This window comes from Ictalurus furcatus, chromosome 5, assembly GCF_023375685.1.
Source record: "Ictalurus furcatus strain D&B chromosome 5, Billie_1.0, whole genome shotgun sequence".
In the NCBI taxonomy this organism is placed as follows: Eukaryota; Metazoa; Chordata; class Actinopteri; order Siluriformes; family Ictaluridae; genus Ictalurus; species Ictalurus furcatus.
The window spans coordinates 4,043,164-4,068,690 of record NC_071259.1 but is presented as its reverse complement, the minus strand read 5'-3'; the positions used below and the strand labels follow the sequence as shown (position 1 = coordinate 4,068,690).

General features: G+C 39.6%; 1 protein-coding gene across 1 annotated transcript; it reads right to left on the bottom strand.

Annotated features, from left to right (window-relative positions):
* Window positions 1–13: 13 nt before the first annotated feature.
* Window positions 14–25,527, bottom strand: prkg1l (protein kinase cGMP-dependent 1, like). The gene is made up of 18 exons (XM_053624296.1): window positions 25,226–25,527; window positions 24,326–24,449; window positions 23,839–24,002; window positions 20,384–20,497; window positions 12,263–12,368; window positions 11,967–12,030; window positions 11,700–11,777; window positions 10,616–10,710; window positions 6,254–6,319; window positions 6,056–6,124; window positions 5,669–5,765; window positions 5,356–5,495; window positions 5,117–5,206; window positions 4,254–4,395; window positions 2,416–2,579; window positions 2,136–2,258; window positions 660–719; window positions 14–575 (listed from the first exon to the last, which is right to left on the bottom strand). The coding sequence occupies exons 1-18, from the start codon at window positions 25,407–25,409 to the stop codon at window positions 341–343; spliced, it is 2,115 nt and encodes a 704-aa protein (XP_053480271.1). The 5' UTR covers window positions 25,410–25,527; the 3' UTR covers window positions 14–340.

Here is a 25,527-nt window from a genome sequence, read left to right as displayed (position 1 = left end):
ATAACTTTCATCATTTAACCTGCTTTATTTAGCAGCTTTTTCTAATCAAATGAAAACGTAATGAAGCACAGTGACCTGTTTAACCCTTTCATAAAGGAACTAATTGTGCGTCAGCTTTAATTTCACATTTAACAGATTTAGTAGGACGATAACAGATAACTTATCCCAAATCACAGAAACAGAGGATAATTAGATGTAGTCGGATAGAAAAGAATTTATATTCTCGTGTATTACATTTAAGGTCCGTATCTGACTGGCTAAAAATTCCATTAACTGAAAATGTTTTTTCATAACAGTCTTTTCACATAATCCATCATGTAACGTCTGACCAATGGACAGATCAAAAGTCTTTGTCCCAGTCTGAGTCATCTACTGGCGTTGAATCAGTGTGATTCTCACTGCAGGAATGATCCAAAAAGTCTTGGACCTGCAAGAAATGAAAACAGCAGGGTGATGCGATAACAATGCTATGAATCATTTCAAAGCGTGCGCGCTCTGCTGTTCTTACATGTGGTAATATAGGTGGAGTGTGTGAGCCTTTACACACAGCATCCCAATCAAATCCTTCAAACCACCTGCAGAAACACAGGAATTATATTAAAAGAATCTGCAACCTTAAAAATAAAAAAGTCCTCTTTTTACCAGTTCTGAGCTCTTACTTGTGTGCTTGGATGTCTCTGACCCCATTCCTCTGGCCCAGTCTCTCTGTGGGATTCTCCCTGAAAGTGGCGTGATAAATGACATCAGCTAAAGGCGCACAAATCCACTGAATAAAACAGAGCCGTGCAGAACAAAGAGCGAGGCTATTCTGAGAGACATGGTAGTGTGTGCAGTGGCTTGCATAAGTATTCACCCCCTTGAACTTTGACACATTTTGTAGTGTTGCAAGTGAAATGGACTTAACTTAATGGGATTATATGTCATAAATCGACACACAATTGGCCATAATATCAACCAATCAATCAGGGTTTGGTTATAAAAAATAATCCAGAATATCTCTCGTAGCACAATTAAATCCAGTGTTAAAACATGAAAAGAATATGGCACAACAGTGGGGGAAAAAAAGAAAAGTTAAGGCTTTTTTAAAGAGGACATGAGTAACGAGATTTAAGTTCCAGATTGTAACATTGTACAATGTGGAAAGGTTCACTGGGATGAATACTGATGTAAGCCATTGTATACTGTATCTCTGTATGGAGAGACAAAAAATTCATTCATTTTGATCAGAAAAGACGCCGTAGACAAAACTTCAGTGAGTTTCCCTTTCTTTTTGAGAAGCTGTTAAAAAGCTTTCTTAAACGTTCCAGAGCGATGTTTAATATCCTGTGATCTTCAACGACAATCCTAGCAAATAGCACAGAGATATTCGGTTTCTGTCCCTTGCAGTCTCACGAAATGGTCTTCCCCGGAGGTTAGTTCTGACTGGACTTAGTGATTCGATCTCAAGGCTTCTCCTTCTAGTGTTATGCTGACGACACATAACTTCCTTTTTGTTGTCTAGCTCACAGGTTTCTTAGAAAAATATCCAACTATTCTTCATTTGTAGGCCCATCAAAACGCCCCTATCCTGGACCTTTCAATCACAACGAACACTCTCGGCGTCCATCTAGAATTCAAGGATGAAAATATGAATCGTGCGATTTTATTGATCACATCACATGAACCGCCAGGTCCTGCAGATTTCTTCCTCAAACATAAAGAAGAATAGGATTGTTTCCTGCTACAGAATCCACTCAGATGTTGACGGTGGTATTAGCATGAAAAACTAAAGCTTTGGAAGCTGAATTGTTTGAGCAGACTGGACAGATGACAAGGTGAGAGCTGGAGAGACTACAGGACTAAAGCGCTGCTGCACTGACACCACTATCAAGCAGGAAGTCGATCTGCATTGTTCATTATAAAATAAATCCTGGAGGCCATTTAAATTATAACGATTAATATGCACATTGTTCAGGCTGGATTTTTCCTTTAATGCCTGGAATCCTTTTACAGCAGAATATCGATAATGATCAGCAATGTCTATTCTAGCAACGATAGCTTACAGGTGGTGTTCGAGCAGCTATTTTTTTGGAGAAAGTTGTGGCCCAACATAGTGAAGCTTCTGCCTCAATAATGAACTCTCTTGGTGTTTTTACCTGCAGATCTGTTTGATGAAATCAGCCGCAGGGTTGCTGATGGCCTCTGGGAACTCTACGGCATCGATTCCCTTCAAAACCGCTGCACAGATCTTTAGCAGATCTGGGCCTGAGAATGGAGGACTGCAGGGGATGGGATACACAGATATAAAAGTATGCATGTGAGATATTGTATAAATTCTAGGCTAAAAAGAGCATACTGAGGATACATATTGAATACGATTTACAAGACACAAATGACCATTTCTTGATTAAGGTTCAAATATATTTGAACTCTCACCTGCCACTGAGTAATTCATATACAAAGACTCCTAAAGCCCAGAAATCTGCCAGCGTACCGTGACCCTTGTGCAGTATGATCTCTGGAGCCTGGTAAGCTGCTGAGCCACAGAATGACCAGGTTCTCCGGAGAGAACCAAGCAGCTTAGCAGAGCCGAAGCCTGCCTGAGAGAGAGAGAGAGATATGTTGAGAGAGAGATGTTGAGAGAGAGACAGAGAGATGTTGAGAGAGAGAGAGATGTTGAGAGAGAGAGAGATGTTGAGAGAGATGTTGAGAGAGACATAGAGATGTTGAGAGAGAGAGAGATGTTGAGAGAGACATAGATGTTGAGAGAGAGAGAGAGAGAGATGTGTGAGAGAGAGATGTTGAGAGAGAGATGTGTGAGAGATAGAGATGTTGAGAGAGAGAGAGACATGTGTGAGAGAGAGATTTTGAGAGAGAGAGATGTTGAGAGAGATAGAGATGTTGAGAGAGAGAGAGAGATGTTGAGAGAGAGATGTTGAGAGAGAGAGAGAGATGTTGAGAGAGAGAGATGTTGAGAGAGAGATAGAGATGTTGAGAGAGAGAGAGATGTTGAGAGAGATAGAGATGTTGAGAGAGAGAGATGTTGAGAGAGATAGAGATGTTGAGAGAGAGAGAGATGTTGAGAGAGAGAGAGATGTTGAGAGAGAGAGAGAGATGTTGAGAGAGAGAGAGATGTTGAGAGAGAGAGAGATGTTGAGAGAGAGAGAGAGATGTTGAGAGAGAGAGAGATGTTGAGAGAGAGAGAGAGATGTTGAGAGAGAGAGAGATGTTGAGAGAGAGAGAGAGATGTTGAGAGAGAGAGAGATGTTGAGAGAGAGAGAGAGATGTTGAGAGAGAGAGAGATGTTGAGAGAGAGAGAGATGTTGAGAGAGAGAGAGAGATGTTGAGAGAGAGAGAGATGTTGAGAGAGAGAGAGAGATGTTGAGAGAGAGAGAGAGATGTTGAGAGAGAGAGAGATGTTGAGAGAGAGAGAGATGTTGAGAGTAGCTGTTGATGCAAGCTTTTTTTATAGTATGTCCCAGCCTATCATTTTCTATTCTATTCTGATGAGGAGTTGTTGATGAATTTTCTGTAGCAGAAGCTCAGACAGTTGTTCCGGCTGCAAGGTTTATATTAATGCACTTGTTCTAGTATCGTTTTTAAAAAATCATTTTAATCATCGATTAATCATGATTTAATCATGGGGACGCATTTTGTAAGGAGTCTCCAGTGCCACGGGTAAATCTGTAACCGTACGACATTTAAAGTTTTCAGACACAGGAAATGTTACAGGATTTTGTAGCTTCTCACTAACATGAAAAGCTGTGTTTTTGTGTCAAGAGGTAAAAGTGAGGCTGGTCAGAGAATGGCTATTTATAGTTGTTATAATGTAAGTGATAATAGGAACTAACTTGTTCCATCAAACAACATTAAATGTAACTATAAATGTGTCAAATGTATGAGGTGTCATTCTTTAATAAATAAATAAATATTAATGTTGGCAAATTGTTGAGGTATACAAGGAATAAAACACTTATTATGGCACGGATTTTTATCCTATAACAGCACATAGAGTTGTGTTTTATTCCTTACATAACACATGCAAAGACTTATATTTTGTGCTTATATACAAATAGATGAACTTGAATGCTTGAATAACTGATTATTTAGCATTATATACAGTTACTATCTATCTATCTATCTATCTATCTATCTATCTATCTATCTATCTATCAATACTTTTGAGAAATAAGATGGAGTCTAAATACTGTGAGAGAAAATGATCATCCTTTCAGCATTGGTCTGCTGAGAATGTGAAGAAGAGTACACTGCACCAGTTTGGCATATCCTTTCTGATCCAGCAGCACGTTCTCTGGTTTCAGGTCTCTGTGGATGATGCCTTGGCCATGGAGGAATCTCAAAGCCTCCAGAACACAGGTTGTATAGAAACGGGCTGCATTGTCATCAAACGGACCCCTTAAAACAAACACTCAAGGGATATCACTTTCCTCAAGGTACAGTAACACACCACTGTAGAATTCATTTGAAGACAAACTTGTCGTAATTGACAATGCTATACAACAAAGATGATACGTATTATTTTTTGTATTGTAAGAATACACTCACTGGCCACTTTAATAGGAACACTATACCGAAACTAGTCAGTTGAAGGCTGGGAAAGCATCTCGTGGGCTTCTTTCAATCTTCAAATGTCCAGTTTGGGTGAGCCTGTGCCCACTGTAGTGTCAGATTCCTGTTCTTGGCTGACACAATCAGAACCCGATGTGTTGATCGGACACGTTGTTTAGTGTGTTCAATGCTTTTCTGCTCACCACGGTTGTAAATAGTGATTATTTGAGTTAGCATAGCCTTCCTGTCAGCTCAAACCTACTCAATGAGGTGCAGAACTACTGTTCACTGGAGGTTCTGTGTACACCATTCTATGTAAACTCTATAGACTGGTGGGTGTGAAAAGCCCAGGAGATAGGCAGTTCCCGAAATAGTCAAACCAGGTCATCTGGCACCAACAAACATTCCATGAGATCACATTTCCGCCCTCCAACCCTCCCCCATTCTGACACTGAATGATTGGATAGTGCATGAATGAGCAGGTGTACCGGTCGTCCTATTAAAGTCGCCACTGAGTGCATATACATAAGTTTATTAATATTAGTTCATATTTTTATCCAGGAGTTACCTCTGTCTTAGCAAAGTCCACAGATCTCCACCCAAACACGCCTCCTTCAACATGTAGAGGCACTTTGCGTCTCTAAAGGTACGATACAACCTGACAGAAGACAAGATATGCTTTTAAAAAGACATGTCAATGCACATACGATGACGCATTTCTATTTTCAAACTCTGAGGCTCTGAAAATATCTAACATAGTTGGACAGAAAGTCCTTGGTCGTTGTGAACAATAAGAGGTGACCTCACCTGACAATGAAAGGACAGCGGGCGTCCATCAGGATTTGTTTTTCGGCGAGGATGCGTGCTCTGTTGCCTGAGCTCACTAAAGCATGTTTACTTATGACCTTCAGCACGAACACACGACTGGTGTCATTCTTCAAATGGACCTGAAGAGAAAGACGAACAGAGTGTGATGAGAAAGTGGAAATCCTAACACATGCCAACTTATTTCATTAGAATGAACTCTCAGGAAATGGCTCACTACATCACTGATCAGTGGGTAGCAGTAACATGTGATGCACCTTTAATAGCTATACAATTAGCACTCCTTCATTCTCACCAGTTGTGTGTGGCTGTACTGTCCTTCTCCGACATTACACAGCACCTGAACGTCACGGAGTGAGACATGGCATAGTCCGTCACCTCCGTCTGCAGTCCTGCAGATTTCAGATCCATGTACAGTATAAAAGTAGCCTGTACATTTTTAAAGTCCTCAGCCAGGTGGAATTGCAATTAATACATGCATAACCCTTCCTTTCGCTCCAAATGACCCGAGCTACTTTGGAACTAGCTCACCATTTGCTATTATAGAAAATTATCCAATTCTGACCAATCAGAATTGAGAATTCAACAGCACTTCGGTACAAGATATGATTATTATTGATTTAGAAGCACTTACATAAAAATAACAAACTGCACTTGAATGTGTATGGCGTTTGGGGCATACCTGGCTTTTGCCTCATTGCTTCCATTCTCCTTTATGTCTACAGATGCTCCTGTAAACCTCATGACAGTCCTAGGAATATGGTAATAATGCTGATTCTTCCATTTGCCAGAACCTTCCCTTATATATGACAGCTTGTGCTTTATATATTGTGATTTAGAAGTATACATAGGTTGTATGATAAAACAACGAAATACTTACTGTCTGTTTATGACCAGACATGTGGCATCACCTGCAGAAACAACACTCAAAGACCTAGATACCTCTCTGCAAAAACAAAGAAAACGGGTATACATGTAACATGTAGTTAAATGATGTACAAAATGATGTTAGTACATGGTAGATAAGCATTGAACAAATAAACAAATCACAGATATGACTCAAAACAATTTTTGTTTAATAGCTGAGCGTTCTGGCTTCCTGAAACATACCTTAGACAAATTAAAGGAAATGGTTTTAATTAATGGCATATTTTTTTCCAGCTCAATCAGAGGAAAAAAAATTATTATAAATTATAAATAAATATTATTTATTAAAAAATTTATTTTAAATTTCCACCATTTTCAAATTTTTCAGTGGGATTGAGATCCGGACTGTTTGCTTGCGATGTCATTGAAGGCATTGATCTGGCTTTCCTGAAGAAAAGCTTTAACACTCTTTGCTCGATGGCGAGATGCATTATCATCCTGAACAATGGTTTGATCATCACCAAACCTATTTTCTATCGATGGAATGAGAAAAGTGTCCAAAATTTCAGTGTACACCTGTGCACTGACTGTTGGGGTCTCACCTGGTCCTTTACCTGACATGCAGCCCCATATCATCAATCAGTGGGGAAATTTGATTGTTTTCTTCAGGCAGTCGTCTTTATATGTTTCATTAGAGCGGCACCAGACAAAAGTTCCAGCATCATCTCCTTGGCCAATGCAGGTTTGCGCTTCATCACTGAATATCTCTTTCATCCAATCATCCACGCTCCCTGATTGCTTCGCTGTAGCCCACTGTAACCTTGTTTTCTTCTGTTTAGGTGTTAGTGCTGGTTTTTGTTCGGGTTTTCTATACTTAAATCCCGTTTCATTCATCTGATTTCTTACAGCTCTGTCACAAACATTGACTCCTGTTTCCGCCCTTTTGTTTTTCATTTGTTTTATTGTGCATTTTCTATTTTCAAGGCGTATCGCTTTTGTTTTTCATCCTGAGACTTTGCCGTCTTCCTAGGTCGACCTGTATGTTTTCCTTTTATAACCTTCCCATTTTGTTTATACTTGCACCCAGGGATGTAAACTGGCCTGGGCTTAAAGAAAAAAGATTTTTTCTTTAGCCCCGAATAATTCTCCACTTGGAGCGGTTTGTCACTACGGCGAAGACGGTGATGTTGTAATTTTATATCTTCAGTGAACGGAGGTGAGACCAATCAGACAGGGTTTACAGGAAAATACATGGAAACACTCGCGTCTTATTGGCTGAAGGCTCTCAATTCTGACAAACGCTAGCTCACACAGTCAGTGTGAGGAAAAAATGGATATACGCTGATTTATATATTTATTTATTTATAAACCAGTAAAGGGGTTGAAACGGAAACAGTAGCATCCTCTGATGCTGAGCGGGAAAACAAGGTGTATAAATGTCTATATGAGTTCCAGTTTACATGAACGTGATAGGAGCAGAGCATAAGGAAAGATAATGTATTTTGCATGGCACTGTAGCAGCTAAACCCATAGCTTAGTTGTGCCTCCTCTTGGCTAGCGATACCAAACTAGCCTAGTTAGAAAAGTTTTATATTTTATCGGTCTAGTAGTCCTATAAACAGTGACAACACAACTTTTTCTGATCACGTCATACATTGACAGCAAAGTTACCTCAGCATCCATAAAACAAAACTTAGGCTACTAGCTGAGCTGGAAAAAATGCGTGGAAAAGAATCTAGGCTCAGCCCCAGATGATTAACAGTCCAGCTAACGCCCGTGCTTGCACCTAATTTTAGACACAGCTGACTGGGAATAGCCGAAATCCTTTGCCACACTCCATGTTGGATTTCCTTCTTGATGGAGTTTTATAATCCTTTCCATTGTTTCAATTGACAACTCTCTTGTTGGGGACATGCTTCCATTCAAAATACCCAAGGTTAAGGTGTGTAAGCACTCTCTTTTAACTGCAGACTCATTTGCATTTAGACTTGTGCTGGTGTTTGTTTTAGAAATGCAAATTACAAGGTAATTCCTTCATTTTTTCCTCAACACTGAGTGATTCCATCATTGTTTCCACTACTTGATCTGGAAAAAAATAAAACCATGCCATTAATTGAACTAATTTAATTGAACTTGTTTGAGTTATGTTTCACGAAGCCAGAACGTTCAGCTATTAAATAAAAATTTGTTTTGTGTCATATGTGTGCTTTGTTTATTTGCTGCAAAGTAAAAAAAAAAGTGAACATCCTCTAAGTGTGGCGATGCCATCATTTGCTCCAGGGAGTGCGTAACACTGTTATATTTGGACATGCCTTTTCTTTTTTTAGCTTGGTTTCAGATTGTAGTGCTTTTCTCTAACAGTGGAGTCTCTCTAACTGTATATTGACTGGCCTTTTTTTTTTTTTTTTTGAAGGATCTTAATGTGGAGGACTTTAGCATTATGCATAGATAAATGCACACACAGATGCAGGTAATGTATCCCGCTGAGTCAATACCAAAGTCCAGCAGAAAAAAAAAAAAACATTCAATGAAATCTCTGTGCCTGAAGGTGAACGCGTATACTCTAGAGTAGAGCGAATGTAGGACAGAAATTTATTCATAATCAAGACTGCTCTCACAATCACAAACCTGAAGAACACTCTCAGTGAAGTGCAGATTTGGTGTTGGGTTGGCTTGGAGAAACAGCTTAGTGCATTAGAAAGAAATCTCTATAGTAGGGATTTGCATTAGGACTGGTATCCCACAGGGGCTAACAAAAAAGTCCTGGGAGTGGATGTTTTTTTTACTTTTATGCTTATGGTTGCAGGTGGTCAGATACAAAAAGCTCATGGAACAAAGCAAAACCGCATTCATTAACATGAAAGTGTAGTGGATATTTGTGTGGTGCTGTGTGACTTATTTACTACCTTCATTCATTCACTCTCAGTAATAGGGGTGTAACACGATGCCACTATGTGTATCTGTATCTGTTTAGTGCTCCAAATATCTGTATTAGGATTTAAACCTGAAGTGGCCTAAACTGGAAGTTTTATGTATTTATTTGAATTAATTGTAAACCTTACCACTAGGGCTGGGGATTGGGACCAATTTGGTGATTCGATTCGATTTGATTTCGATTCAATTCAATATGGATTAGTTATCAATATTTCATTTAAAATGTTAGTTTTGCAGACATGGAATCCATATTTTAATATAAATGCTGGTCACTGAAACCCTCCTACTTAGCTATATTATTGAAATAGACATTTACGTTAACAATAGGGCGCACACAATTATGTTTAAATACTTTTTACTTTTACTTTGAGTAACAAACACTGTAACCAGAAATCATAAGGTAAGCACAAACTGCACATTACTGTAAATAAATAAATAAATAAAAACACTGCAAATGTGCAACAGTGAAATTCATTAACAGCTTGAAACGTTTAAGAAATAAAACCGTTTTCAAAATACAAAACATGAAAGATGGCGACATCTTCAGGACGAGAGGCGAACTACAGATAATATTCACATGCTCTCGAGTAAAGCACGCGCATTAAGAATCGTTAAATATCGTTTGTTTAAAATTGAAAATTGATTAAAATGGGAGAATCGATATTTTTTTTACCCAGCCCTACTTACCACTATTCCCTCAGAAAAGCCCAGAAGTAGAGTTGCCAGCAGTGTCAGCTTTAAAGTTCTTCAACCTCAGCAACCTCACTCCAGATGATCATCGATCTCAATCTCCATTGATCTCGATCTTGTCATTAGTTGGCTCTATTTCTCAAAACAGAAACAAACTAGCATCCTAATATAAACCTCATCGACCCTGACCAGGCGGTTACTAAGGATGAATGAATGAATGCTGTATGTTCATGTTAATGAACATGGACTTTGTTTGTACCGCAAGCTTCATATCTGACCACTCCCTCTCATGTCCATGAAAGTAAAAAACTTCCCACTTGGGATTGCAGGCCGGTTCGTCTCATCTTTTCTGGCAAGAAAAAAAAAACCTTCAAAGAAAGAAAGAAAGAAAGAACGTATAGTACGCCACTATTTGTATCTATTTAGCACACATTATCTGTTTATTCTGAATAATGCATTAGTTTTCGGTAACATTCCTGCTGAGTAACTGTTTACTGGCTTAAATGTGTTTAAATTTATTATTTTGTTTACATTTTGGAAACAGATCCAATAAAATTCCTTAGAAAATATCTGTTTGCAGGCAGGTGCAAACAAAAATAATAACTCCAGGAAGAAGATTTAACCCTCTGTACACCTACATCTACTCTGCACCTTCAAAACTGTAAAGGAAAGAAGATTGTGTTGTCTCGGCATGGTGCAGTGGAGGCCATCGCCCCCTGCCGGTTGCTTACTTTATTTGAAGGTTTCTTACCCTTTCAGAGCTCTATCCCCGAAGCTGTCTCCTCTGGAGAGGATGGACACACACACACTGTCCTCACTGACCGAGCGCCTCTCCAACACTCGCAGCTGATGGACAATCAGACAGACACGTAATATTCAGTATGCGAATCCAATCTAGTCTTGCTCTGATTTATTTGAATGGTTCGGCCAAAATCAATACATTACTAGCCAACATGCCTCTGATATCAGTGATGTGTGAAGTCCCATAATTTCAACACCAAACTAAACACTATGTACTCAGCTCCCTCAAACTCCCTCCCTCGCTCCATCCCTCCATCCTTTCTTTCTTTCTTTCCCCCAACCTCACACTCCCTTCATCCCTCCTTCAATATGCTCTTCCATCCAGCCAACCCTCCAGTCTTCCTTTCTTTGTTTCTTTCTTTCCACCAGCCTCACACTCTCCCTTCTTCCCTCCTTCAATATGCTCCTCCATTCATTCATACCTCCATTTCTTTCTTTCTTTCTTTCTTTCTTTCTTTCTTACTCCCAACCTCACACTCTCCCTTCTTCCCTCCTTCAATATGCTCCTCCATTCATTCATCCCTCCATTTCTTTCTTTCTTTCTTTCTTTCTTCCTCCCAACCTCACACTCTCCCTTCTTCCCTCCTTCAATATGCTCCTCCATTCATTCATCCCTCCATTTCTTTCTTTCTTTCTTTCTTTCTTTCTTTCTTTCCCCCAACCTCACACTCTCCCTTCATCCCTCCTTCAATATGTTCTTAAATCCATCCATCCCTCCTTTCTTTCTTTCTTTCTTTCTTTCTTTCTTTTTCCCCAACCGTACACTCTACCTGCATCCCTCCTTTAATATGCACTTCCATCCATATATCCCTCCTTTCTTTCTTTCTTTCTTTCTTTCTTTCATTCTGTCTGTCTGTCTGTCTGTCTTGTGACTCTTTTTTGGCAGCGTTTATGTTCTCTGCTAGTGACCAGAAGGTTGTGAGTTCAAATCCCTTGTCTATAATTTTAAATAGTTTTAGTGAAGCCTCCCTGTCTGTGAGAAAGACCCTAAATCATTGTTATTATTTCTGCATGTGTAATTTGAGGTTTCTCACCTGGCCACTGCTCACGATGAAGAAGATATCTCCGGGAGCGCCATGTCTCACAACGTAGTCACCATCGCTGTAATGACACTGCCAGAAAGGTGTGTGTTGTAAAATAAATAAATAAATCATGTAAAACTAGTGAACTGGAGCTATGGAGCTAATAAATCTGTCCGCCCCAAAATCTTTCTCATTAGCACATGTCCAAATCTTCAAATATTTGTATAATTACATATAGACTTCTAGCATGCAGTAGATACAGAATACTGAAAAGCTTACCTCTTGCAGAGCAGCTGAGATTTTAATGAGATTATCCTCTGGTAAGGTGCAGAGCAATGGCACACTGAAAAAGGAAATAAAAAATGAAGAGAAGTAAATGGAAGGAAATAAACAAATGGCCCTGGCCCTCAATGCCCCTTCACTGCGTGAAGTCTGTATCTCTGCTTTAGAAATATTCCAGGAAGGTTTAATAGAAAAGAAACATTGCAGTGATGTTTTGTGTTTGTTCATGAATGGGTTGTTCCAAGGTCTGACATTGTGCAGCTTTCTAAAAGAGCTACGATTAAAGTTCTGACCTGCGGAGAACATCCACAGACTGAGTGATGCGGAGAACGCTGCTCCTCTGCATGACTCTCTGAAATGTCTGACGCTCGATCACCCACAGCTTACTGCTCGCCAGTGCTAGAGAGAGAGAGGGGGGGCGGGGGGTTAAATAAAATTTGGTTAAAGTTGGTCTTAGCTTTCCAGGCCCAAATTTCCTTTCCTTTTTTCATTCTTTCTGTCTTCCTTTCATTCCCAAACTCCATCCTTCCATCCCACCAACCATCCATTCTTTCTTTCTTTCTTTCTTCCTTTCATTCCCAAACTCCATCCTTCCATCCCACCAACCATCCATTCTTTCTTTCTTTCTTTCTTTCTTTCTTTCATTCCCAAACTCCATCCTTCCATCCCACCAACCATCCATTCTTTCTTTCTTTCTTTCTTTCTTTCTTTCATTCCCAAACTCCATCCTTCCATCCCACCAACCATCCATTCTTTCTTTCTGTCTTCCTTTCTTTCATTCCCAAACTCCATCCTTCCATTCCACCAACCATCCATTCTTTCTTTCTTTCTTTCTTTCTTTCTTTCTTTCTTTCATTCCCAAACTCCATCCTTCCATCCCACCAACCATCCATTCTTTCTTTCTGTCTTCCTTTCATTCCCAAACTCCATCCTTCTATCCCACCAACCATCCATTCTTTTTTTTACTTTCTTTCTTTCTTTCCCAAACTCCATCCTTCCATCCCACCAACCATCCATTCTTTCTTTCTTTCTTTCTTTCATTCCCAAACTCCATCCTTCCATCCCACCAACCATCCATTCTTTCTTTCTTTCTTTCTTTCTTGCTTTCATTCCCAAACTCCATCCTTCCATCCCACCAACCATCCATTCTTTCTTTCTTTCTTTCTTTCTTTCTTGTTTTCTTTCTTGCTTTCTTTCCTAAACTCCCTCCTTCTATCCCACCAACCATCCATTCTTTCTTTCTTTCTTTCTTTCTTTCCCAAACTCCCTCCTTCCATCCCACCAACCCTCCATTCTTTTTCTTTCTTTCTTTCTTTCTTTCTCTTTCTTGCTTTCTTTCCCAAACTCCCTCCTTCTATCCCACCAACCATCAATTCTTTCTTTCTTTCTTTCTTTCTTTCCCAAATTCCCTCCTTCCATCCCACCAACCCTCCTTTCATTCTTTCTTTCTTTCTTTCTTTCCCAAACTCCCTCCCTTCATCCCATCAACCCTCCTTTCTTTCTTTCTTTCTTTCCCAAACTCCCTCCCTCCATCCCTCCATTCTTCCTTCCTTTTTCCCTAACCTCGCACTCTCCCTTCATTCTCCCTTCAATATGCTAATCCATCCTTTCTTTCTTCCTTTCTTTCCCAACTCCTTCCCTTCGTCCCACCATCATTTCATTTTTTCTTTCTTTCTTTCTTTCCCAAACTCCGTCCCCCGATCCATCCAGCCATCCATCCAGTCTCCATTTTACTCTGAGATACGATCTCATCAATGCCGAGTTGTGGCTCTTTTGACAGTGACGGGATGAGCTCATCTACATCGTTTCACTGTGATATATGAATCAGATAAGGTGGTGTGTGTGAGCCACTGGACCATCACTCATTTGCAGTTGGGCTGACCTCTGTTGGAGTTTGACAATATACTGTACCTGTACCGCATTATATTATAGTAATGGTATCGTACAGTATATTAATGGCCTCTATATAGCTGAGATATCCTATATCTGTAATGGAAAAGTAATCACTGACTGTGTAGCATGTTGCAGCCTGATTCAAAGCACAAACCCCAGCAATTTGCCAGCGATTAGCACAAGCTCATTAATATAAACCTGTGATTTGAATTACAATTGGCACTGCTGTCAGAGCTGCTGTTTAAATAATCACCACCTTCTGACCAGTCAGAATGGAGAATTCAACAGCACTGTGCTATAAGCTCCTATAAACCTGAAACAATGAGTCTGATTACACATACTAATATAGTGACAGAAGGTTTGATGTGCTTTTCTGCCAGATGACTAATAAACAACCGTCATGGAATGTTAAGAAACACAGCAACACTGTGAAGGAAGAAATGAAGACTTAAAACCCGGCACTCAGACATCAGCAAATCAGCAAATGCAGAAATTATTTTCTCTCTCTCTCTCTCTCTCTCTCTCTCTCTCTCTCTCTCTCCACACTGACCTCATTCTGCTTTGCTCCCATTCCTACACATCTAAAGAGAACAGTCTGTGAACAGAGAGCGATTGCTTTTTCTCTCCTCTACTCTATTCTCTCCATCTTCACTTCCTGACTTCTGCTTAAATTAATAATGATTCAGATTAATTGAGTCTCCTGAGTTCAGGGGAAGAAATATTACACTTCTCTTACCTCCTGGTTTCCTTCCTTCTTTCTTTCTTCATGTTCTGTTCATTAATTCATTCATCCATGCTTTCCAGGTCTAGTTTCTTTAATTTGTTCTTTCTTCCTTTCTTTCTTCCTTTCTTCCATTCTTTCTTTCTTTCTTTATTTGTTCCTGTCTAGTCTGTTTGTTTCTTTCTTTCTTTCTGTTTTTCTTTCTTTCTTTCTTTCTTTCTTTCTTTCTGGTTTTCTTTCTTTCTTTCATTCTTTCTTTCTTTCCTGTCTAGTCTTTGTTTCTTTCTTTCTGTTTTTCTTTTTTGCTTTCTTTCCTGTCTAGTCTTTGTTTCTTTCTTTCTTTCTTTCTTTCTTTCTTTCTTTCTTCACGTTCTGTTCATTAATTCATTCCTCCATGTTTTTCGGTCGAATATTTGTGTTTATGATTCCTTCTTTCTTTCTTTCTTTCTTTCTTTCTTTCTTTCTGTTTTTCTTTCTGGCTTTCTTTCCTGTCTAGTCTTTCTTTCGTTCTTTCTTTCTTTCTTCATCTTCTGTTCATTAATTCATTCATCCATGCTTTTCGGTCAATTCTTTGTTTCTTTGATTCTGTCTTTCTTTCTTCCCTTCTTTCATTTTTTTCTTCCTTTCTTCCTTTTTATCCTGTTATTTTATTTTTATTAATTTATTTATTTCCCCCGACTTTCTCCTTAATTTATTCATGGCCAATTCCCTCCCATCAGGCCGCTCTCTCCTATCACACGACAGCAACCGACCATTCTTCCTCCAAGGCACATGAAGCCAGCCGACCGCATCTTTTCAAACTGCTGCTCATGCAGCGTCCGGGTGCGGTGTAACACACTCGGAGGAAAGCGCTACTCTCCCACTTCCACATGCATGAGCTCACAGACGCCCGTGGTTGGCTAGTGTCGCTGTGAGCGATAGGGGAGAGAAAGTATGCCGTCCTTGCCTCCCTGAGAGCACAGCCAATCTCCTGCGTTTGTATATTCATTGCGATATTTAATTCCAGATATTTATTTAGTTGCTTTTTTACTTATTGAATTAGATCATTTTTGCGCTAATCGTATTTATTAACACTCCCTGTACTGCTATTGTTTTATTTTGATCATTTAAAAAAAACAATGCTCTTTATAAGACACTAGCACAAATGTGATGCCTAGTGCTGAACCAGAGCCGGTTCTGAAATGACACTAAGATTCTTCATAACACAAAATTCATCATTCATTCAGCCATCTCTCAGATAAGAAGTCTAATAAAATGTCTTCTATTTCCATAGCAGCTGAGAGCATGTCCTGCTGAAAGGTCATCTTTTTAATAAGCCCATTACATTGTTGTGTGTTGCATTATTAAGAAGCGCTCTGTTTGCTACACTTCTACAGATGTGTATTTATTACAGGCTGCAATGAGACTTTCTCAGCACATTGCTTATGCGGGAAATTCAACTCAGTCAAATGGAAGTCATCAGGCTATGGATGAAGAGCGCGAGGCGAGGCGAGAGTCCCCAAGGCAACACCGTGTGAGACCTCCAGGTGATATACAGAAACAGAAGGAGAAAAAAAAAATAGGCAAGGATAGAAAGAGGGCGGATATAGAATATTATGTGGAGAAAAAGAGACAGACGAAGAAAATGCCTTAGAAACAAAGTAAATTAGGGAGAAGAGAACGAATTGCAGAGAGAATGGAATTAATATAAGGAAAGAAGTGGCACAAGGAGAGAAAAGATACAATATCTAGATAGACACAGATCAAATGTAGAATTGAGAATAAGACCTAGAGAAGGAGGATCATTTAGAAAGAAATTGACTCAGAATGTACATGGACAAAAAGTTCAATAGTTTTGTAAATGTAAATAACATTAAACCGAAATGAAGAGAAAGACAATAACAGTGGGAATGATGTGTAAGAAATGAAACACAACAAGACACACCGTCATGGGAAAATAATCACCGACGGCACTCCTGCTACCACCCGGAAGTGAATTATTTACCTATAACAGCACATCCTGAAGTGTTTATTCCACTTGTACAACAGCAATTTGCCAACACTAACCATGATTTATTTATTAAACAAAGAGACACCGTACTTTTTATCCATTTATAGTTACGTTTAATATTATGGAATGTCCACAACATAAGTTAGTTCCTGTTATCACTTACATTATAGAAGCTATGAACCCTCAGAGACCTGTGATTTGCTTTGCTGCTGTTATGAAACATTAATCAAACCTTCTGACCAATCAGAATGGAGCATTCAACGGCACGGTGGTATGAAGAGAGAATAACAAACAAATCACACAGTCGGGGTTGTTCATCCATCCCTGTACAGATGAACTGAAAGGCAGGGACGAGAGAGATGTTCAAGTAATAGATTGAGAAATTTTTCAGTGAAATACAGAGGGAAAGAGAGGGAACGAGGGGAGGGAGAATCGCAAGATAAAAGCACCAGACAATCAAAGTAGACAGTTGCTGACTAACAGCATACAGAGCGAGCGAATGAGAGAGGAGATGTGACATAATGAACCGATCGAGTGGAATAAAGCATCGGCACAGCGGCACTGCTCAATTCAGGCTCAGTCTGTGGAAAACATTAACCCATTCTCTGTCTTTCTCTTTCTCCCGCACTTTCACAATCTCAATCGGGCTTTCTGTCAGAAAGCAGGCCAACGCCCCGAGTTTCAGCTCGGAGAACGTGGAGAAAATGGAGATCTTCGTGGAACGAGAAAAGCGAGAGACTGATTGAGAGTAAAAAAGAGGGGGGAAATTACGATAACCAGGAAATATACATTCAAAACATAAAGAAATTTGGCTTAAAGTATCAGTCTGGTTAAAGTAATAATAATAATAATAATAATAATAATAATAATAATAATAATAATTACACCCCAAGTGTACCAACTATACAAGCCAACTGTATTGTGTATATGCTGCATGCGAGAACCAGAATCACTCTATTCAAAGACATAATAGTAAAGGATATGCAGATGATAATGAACAGATAAGTGACTAAAGATTAAAGAAAACCCCATCGTTAAGTGTGTTAGTGAGGTACTAGGCCACTAGGAACCACCAGAACAGCTTGACACAGATTCTACAAAGTCTCTGGAACTGTAATGGTGCGATGGACTTTACTTAAAAAAGATTTTCCTTTCCTTTCAGTTGGTGTTTCGCATTGGTGATTGTGATGGAGAGCGCGCTTGCCGTCTAACACCTCACTCCAGTTCAATTGGTATGATATCAAGTGACTGTGAAGGCCAGAGCATACGCTTTACATCATTTTCATCCTCCTGACATGTGGATGGGGGCGGAGTCATCCCCACAGAGACCAGGATAGAATCTTTGCCACCTGATATTGGTTTTTCCTTTCATTTGCCACCTTTCTGTATCAGTTAAAGCAGAGGTGTCCAATCTTATCTGCAAAGGGCCGGTGTGGGTGCAGGTTTTCATTCCAATCAAGCAGGAGCCACACCTGATTCCACCTGTTTAATCAGTTGATCTTGGCTTTCAATAGACTTAGGTGTGGCTTCTGCTTGGTTGGAATGAAAACCTGCACCCACACTGGCCCTTTCCGGATACGATTGGACACCCCTGATTTAAAGCAAGCGTATGTATGGAAAAGAATTTGGGTGAACAAATGTTAACGACATTGTACATGTTATCATTCCGTTGTCAGCAGTACTAGCTTCGTTAGCATTCTGTGATTTGCATTTATAATAGAAGAGCAAACCATGCCAATAAAAAAATTTAAAAAAACATGAATTGAGCTGAACAGGGAAAGATAGAGAAAATAGAAAGAGAGCGATAGAGAGACCAATTACTCAACGCTCCTGACTGTGTGTCCACCTGAAGGGTTGAGTGAACATCCATAAATCTTTTTGGCAGAATTTCCCCCCTTTAAGTTTAGATGAGGTAAGACAAGGACAAGAGTGTTGAAACTAATGATTTCAACATGTAAGAGAAAAGGACTTACTTTCACACTAAAAAAAAAAAAATATGGCCTATGCTCTAAATAGCCATGGTCTTGGTTTTCCAGCGAAAAATAAATAAATAAAAGAGCTAATGTCCACTGATCCCGATGACAGTTCATGTAACACATCTGACATCGGCTCATGTAAGGCTTGATAATGGCCTAATCCATTAGGTGTAATAGAGTGGCACAAAATTGCTCAGCAAATAGAACTCCTGGTACTGAGAATTACTGTACACGGGTATAAAGATTTGAATCGATGCAGCAGTCTCAGTCTTACGGAAGCTCCTGCACGGATTCAAACAGTGTGTATGAGGTAAAATAGAAGGTATGTCTTGGTTTTTTGGGGGGTTTTTTCGAGGTACGCTTTTATTTAGAAATGTTATCAACTGCAATTCTCTCGATTTACTTTCTCTCTCCAAGCAGAGATAAAGCCTCCAAAGCCATCAGTGAAGAAGGTTTGTCTTCTATGCCTGTCCATAAAGACGTATGTATCAGGACTGGGGTCACATAGGAACTAACATAAGATTTGAGGTAGGAGGGGTGGAGGTTTGTACCCTTTTGGAAAACTAACACAAAACCGTTAAGCAATTCAGTACAATTGCTAATAAGAATTCTTTAATAAATACATTTCTACCACCAACAAAACTAAGTACACTATATGGCCAAAGGTTTGTGGACACCGGACCATCCCATTCATATGTGCCTGTTGGACATCCCATTCCAGATTTACCCCCCCTTTACTGTTATAATGTGCTCCACACTTCTCTTTGAAGGCTTTCCACTAGATTTTGGAGCGTGCCTGTGGGGATTTGTGCTTTAGTGAGGTACACAGGCAATGATGGTGGATGAGGAGGTCTGGGGTGCACCTGACGTTCCAGTTCATTCTAAAAGTGTTCATTGGGGTTGAGGTCAGGGCTCTATGCAGGACACTCGAGTTCTTCTACTCCAACCTTGGCAAAGCATGTCTTCATGGAGCTCGCTTTTTGCACAGGAGCACTGTCATGCTGGAACAGATTTTGGCCTCTTAGTTCCATTGAAGGGAAATTGTAACGCTAGAGCATACAGAGACGTTCTATACAATGGTGTGCTTCCAACTTTGGGGTCAGCCCACTTAAGGAAGTGATGGTAAGGTGTACCATATAGTGTACCTCTACAGCCAAATTTGTAAATGTTGACTCAGAAATTCAGAGAGGTACCACCATCACAGTATGTGCCACAAATCTTGAATAATCCCTTACATTACAGAGGACCCTGTTTCACTTGTGATGATCTCCATGAAAAGCTTGAGCCTGGGAGGTAAAAACACGAGTCGTTTTTCGCCCTCCTCGTTTTCGCCTGTTTACTCTTTCGGTATGTATTACACGATCGCTGTTTTATCTCACACGACTGCAATGCCATCTTCCACAATCCAGAGAATGAACGCGTACTTGAGAACGCTGCAGTAAGCAGATGGAGCGTGTGTGTTTGATAGTCTGTGCGCTGTGCGTTTTGGGAGCTTGTGGACGTGTTTGGGGAACTTTGATTTGAAATTCCACTGATCTCGCCATAGCAAAAGCCAAAGCAGATCAGTGCTGATGGGAATAATCTGCTGCTCATTGTGTGCTTTTGGGCTGCTCATGCTAGTACATGCACCGCATCTCAAATATGTATGTGTTAGAAAGAGAGAGAGAGCGAGTGAGAGAGAGAGAGAGGGCGAGAGAGAGAGAGAGAGAGAGAGCGAGAGAGAAAGATGACCAGCTGCCCTGTTACTGCATTCGTATGCTTAATATTGGATTAGATTTTTCCAGATATAGAGTGTTGTGTGTATATGTGTGTGTGTGTGTGTGTGTGTGTGTACCTGTAACAGTAGAAGAGCAGGTGTAGTTGTAAAGCAGGGCCAGCTCTCCAAAGAGTGTTCCAGCTTCAATAATGTGCAGCTTCTGGCCAGCTCTGGATACCTCGAGTTTTCCCTCTGAAAGACACACGTTTGTCTTACTATCTTCATGAGGACCTTCCATTGACATCATTATTAATGCAGCTAATTAATACTAATTAATAATAAATCTAACACCAACCTTGACCTCAGTAACCAAAATGAAAAATTTTGATCTTTAATTAAATTTTCTTAAAAAAACAAACAAACAATAAAAGCAGTTATCCTCGTAAGAACCGACCAGACATTTGGTCCCCACCAAGCTATGAAAACATGTCCACGCAGACACCCCTTAGAGATGTGCCCTCCGTCTCATGTTGGTGGCGTTGCCAGGGGCAACCACGGCTGAGTGACAGATTATCTAAGATGTCACAAATTTCAGTCGGACACGCCGTCATCTCCAGAAGTGATGCCAGCTCACGGCACCAGTCGCATCACGCCAGTGGATCAGCGGCGCCGAAGCTGCTGTATTAATAAGCGCCTTTCTGATGTTCTCTCCCTGACACACACTCCAGCTCTTTATCTTCACACACATTTCACTTCATGTTTCTCTCCACAATATCACACAGTGACATTATCTCCCTCTCACTTCGCTTTTTTATCTCTCTCTCTGTCTCTCTGTTGTCAGAACCCTGGAAGCTTCCCATAAGACAGATTCATATATTTTAGTCTATTATAACACAGTGGAATTAGTTCAAATGCCTGTATACAGAGTGTGTATTACAGGGTGTGACATTACATGGCTTTAATGGTATACCATGATAAGGAAATGTGAAATAGTTACACCATCACTGTTAGAGAATAATGGTCGATGACATAAACACACACAAAATAAAATATATCATTAAGAATAATATAAGGTGCAGGTGTCTCATAACATGTGCTATATATATATATATTTTTAAACAGGGTCACGTGATTTTTTTGATAAGCATGATCATGTGTAGGTCAGGGAAGAAGCAGAGAAGATTTGAATAAACCTTTGGCAATCTGAGGAAAACCTGTTAGAATTCTGTCTGAAAAATCAGGTTTTGACCATTTTTATTTCTGCCAATAATATAATTTCACACGTCTACTTTAAGATTATGTATACAGTACTTTACAAACATGTTTTAATTATTGCTACTTTCTGTGGTCTTTCTATTTTCATGTCCTTTCATGTTTCATACTCTAGACTAGCAGGGGTCCATGCAATTTGTGGTCATTATATTTCTGTGTCAGTAACAGAAATTAATAAATAAAACATGATTTTTTTAAAAAAATTTATTTTATTATTGTTTTCAAAATACAAGCAATGAAATATATATATATATATATATTTTATTTTTTTTTTAGTTTTTATTATAATTAAAAGCAGATGCAAAATTTAAAAGCAACATGTGTTTGTTTCTTTTCCTTCTTTTGTTAAGTTAAAAAAACTGAATAATAAATTAACCAAAACAGAAAAAGGATCAATTTTTCTGAAAGCTTTGGCTGCCAGTGGTCTGGCTTTAAATCATTACGTCAAGGTCAGCCAATACACCTCTGACTCCTTTAGCTAGTTTTAGATACGTTTTGTATCTGGCGTTGATTGTAGTAAACGTGAAAATCTTTTGTTTCTCCTTCCAGGATTTGAAAACAATAAGAATTATTTTTTAATCACTGTTCCTGACATGACCGAAAAGTGCATGGACCCCTAAAACTTTGCTAGTTTCGAGTGTTTTTCTCACTCAACTTTGATATCGGCTTATACGATGACTATACACCTCGTCGCACATAAGTAATGCAATTCTAACGTAATGCAATCAGACACTGGATTTAAAAAAAAACAAAAAAAAACCAGACATAAAATATGAGGTCAAACGAGAGCAAAGTGGGTAAAAATATAACTACAACCGGCATCGTTTCTGAATCCGAGCCCCCAAAAAAGAGAAAGAGAAGGTTGGGGAAATAATATACTGGTGATCTATTAAAGATCATGGTCACATCAGTTTGCCTGAGAAAGCCGCTCTGCTGATAAATCATTTAGACCAGACCTTGAGCTATAACAGCTCACCTGTATATATGAGGAGCAGAGGGGATTTAATAATAAAAGTACTCAGATATGTGGAGGGGGTGGAGGGGAAGCCAAATAGTCAACTATAGAGGACTCTTTATACATATTTCACTAAGAATTAAAAAAAATGTATCATTTTATTTATAACATTATATGAATGGGAAGTGATTAAAAATGAAATAAGAAGGCGGTCTGGAAATGAAAGAACCTCTGCTTATGAATAAAATATGAAATGAAGAACGTAACCATACACTATAGAGGATGTTAGCAATGGTCTCATAATAAAAATAAATAAATAAATAATAATAAAGCATTTCCATGTAGTCAGAATTTTTTCCTCAGGCCATAAAGGTAATAAGCAAGCAGCCATCTCACATCCGTCCTCTGAAATGCCTTCTCACACACTGACATCTATATAATGTGCATGAAATGATATAACACATATAGCACTTATATAAATGTTTGTCTCTACATATTGTTGACATTTATACCACGGCACTTTTGAATTCTCTGTTTTGATAGACGATTGGCGTTGATTAATTTTCTACACCAGCGCCTATGACAGTAGTGCTGACTGCAATTTAAATCACAGATTTACATTCATACACGTGCTCTGATGCATTATTGTTTCTCTACTAACAACACGCATCAGGCACGGGTATGATGGATGGTACACATAATCTAATAAGACTAATAATAAAAGTATTTAACAAAGAAAAACGTAGCATCGTTGATATGGTGACATTTTGGAAGCAGTCTCCAGTGTTCCTGACCGATCACGTCAGACTATGTACCTCCCAAACTCCCAGAAACTATGGAGAATTCCACACTCCCACTACCCCCTCTCATAATATAGTATCAGTTTACGCATTTTGCATTGTTTTCCATATCGTTATACGGTCCATCCTGGAGTTTGTGATCGCAGAAATTAACGCAAAATCAAGCGGATTCCGCAAATTCAGAGGAGCTTGCAGTTTTTCTAAATTAACGCAGATTTGGGCCGAGACACGTTGTGACATCATCACAACACACGTTCAGCCAAAGCATGCTTTGATTCACGTGCGTTGAACACGAGTACAGCTAAAAGGTCTCATTTACCAACAGACATCACTGCGAAAGGCCGTGCAAAACAACTTCGTGCCACTGCGATTTTGCCAATTCAAGCAATGCTCCACAAACACTGCATCACAAATTTTGAAAAGCAAAATCAAGCATTTTTGGCCGCAACAATCACAAAAACACCTCAGCGAAATCCTGTACGGACTGGTTATTAGATAAGATTTAAGTTGTGAAAATCAAAGCAAATGATTTGTTCCTGTTTTTAAAGAAATGTGGATTTCTTTACCTTCTAGGATGAAGGATTGAGACGCCTCATCGCCCTCTTGAACGAGTCGGGCTCCCTGGGCGGCCGTCGTTGGGTACGCACAATCTACTAGGTCTGATAACTCGCTCCCTACATACTTCAGCCACTCGTTCTCCCTTAGCGCCGCCTCAATCACTCGCTGAGACCTTGGAGACAGAAAATGACTGAGAGAGAAACACATTATGTGCATCAATAGCTTTGTGTCATTTTGCTATAACTGCTGCTGGGCCGGGATCAAATTTTCCAAAAACATCGTGACAACCCCTTCAGCATATTTCTCTCTGTGGGTGAAATCCCAAACACAATGACTGCATCTACTGGACCTAAGGGCACAGATTTATTGTATGCCATAAGGACAGAACAAGAGTGTACACTCTGAGAATTATAGGTACCAGACTATACTTTAGTACAGTTACAAATAGAAACATGATGAAAGAGAAGGAAAGGTGAGATCAGCTGTGGGACTCACTCCTGGTTCTTGCTGTGGCTCATGGGAGGATTCTGTAAGATCAGATTTGGGTCCAGGTTTGTAGGCTCTGTAATAACTGATCTTCTCTTCATCCTTACAGATGAAGCACAGTGTTGCCCTGAGGAATGAAAAACAAAGCCCCAAAGTGACTTAGAAGTGAGTTAGAGTTCAATCCAAGCATAAACCTGAGCAGGTGTGGGTCTGGAGGGTTTTGCCGAGCAGCAGTGTTCTGACATCTCTAAGGTTTGAACTTACAACCTTCCTTGTACTAGCCCAGAATCTTAATCAGGAATAACTGCAGAATCCGAAAGAGATATCTGTTTTAGGCTCTGCACTGTAAATCCTGTTAAATGACCAGAATAGTCAAATAACTAAATAAATAAACCGTAATAAACTGATTATTTGATTAGACTTACAGAGATACTAGTGCGTACTAGTGCGAGATGCTAGTGTGAGGAAAAGCAACCGCCATTGTAAAGGATAAAAATATTGCATAGACTATCGTAAAAAAAAAAAAAAAAACCACATCATGGTATCACTTTTGATGGGATTATTATTAAATGACTTCACTATGCTGTTATTACTTTGGATTTAGGATATGTGGGTTAAGAGATATGACAGTTGTGGAAAACGTCATGGAAAAGAAAATGTAATTAAAACAATACCACTTCTCTCCGTGACCTTTCCCTTCAATGTGATATATATATATAAAAAAAAAAAAAGAAGAAGAATCTGAAGGTCCTACGTGCCCAAAATAATAGCTACCTGGACTTCTGATACGCCTCAGTGAGCACCGTAGCTGCATATCTCTATTTCTCATTCTCACTAGGCAAAATTTCACCACACCAATTGCTGTTGTATCATCAAATGTTTCTAAATCCTTCCGAAAATGAAGCCGGGTACCTGTGGCAGATCCGGGAGCGCTGAGAGTAACCCTCAGGCGGTCGAGCTCACCCTGCAGACGCCGGATGAGATCGTCTTTGGTGTCAAGCTCCAGCTCGAGTTCGTCGATCAGAGCGTCTCTTTGACGCAGCTCTTCGATCTTCAACTGGAGCGCAAACTGAAGATCTCTGAGAGTACCCATGGTGTCTCAGGCTAACAAGAATGTATCAGTAATGGATTGGTAAACATATAGGAAGTCCCCCCCTCTCTCTCTCTCTCTGTCTCTCTCTCTCTCTGTCTCTCTCTCTCTCTCTCTCTCT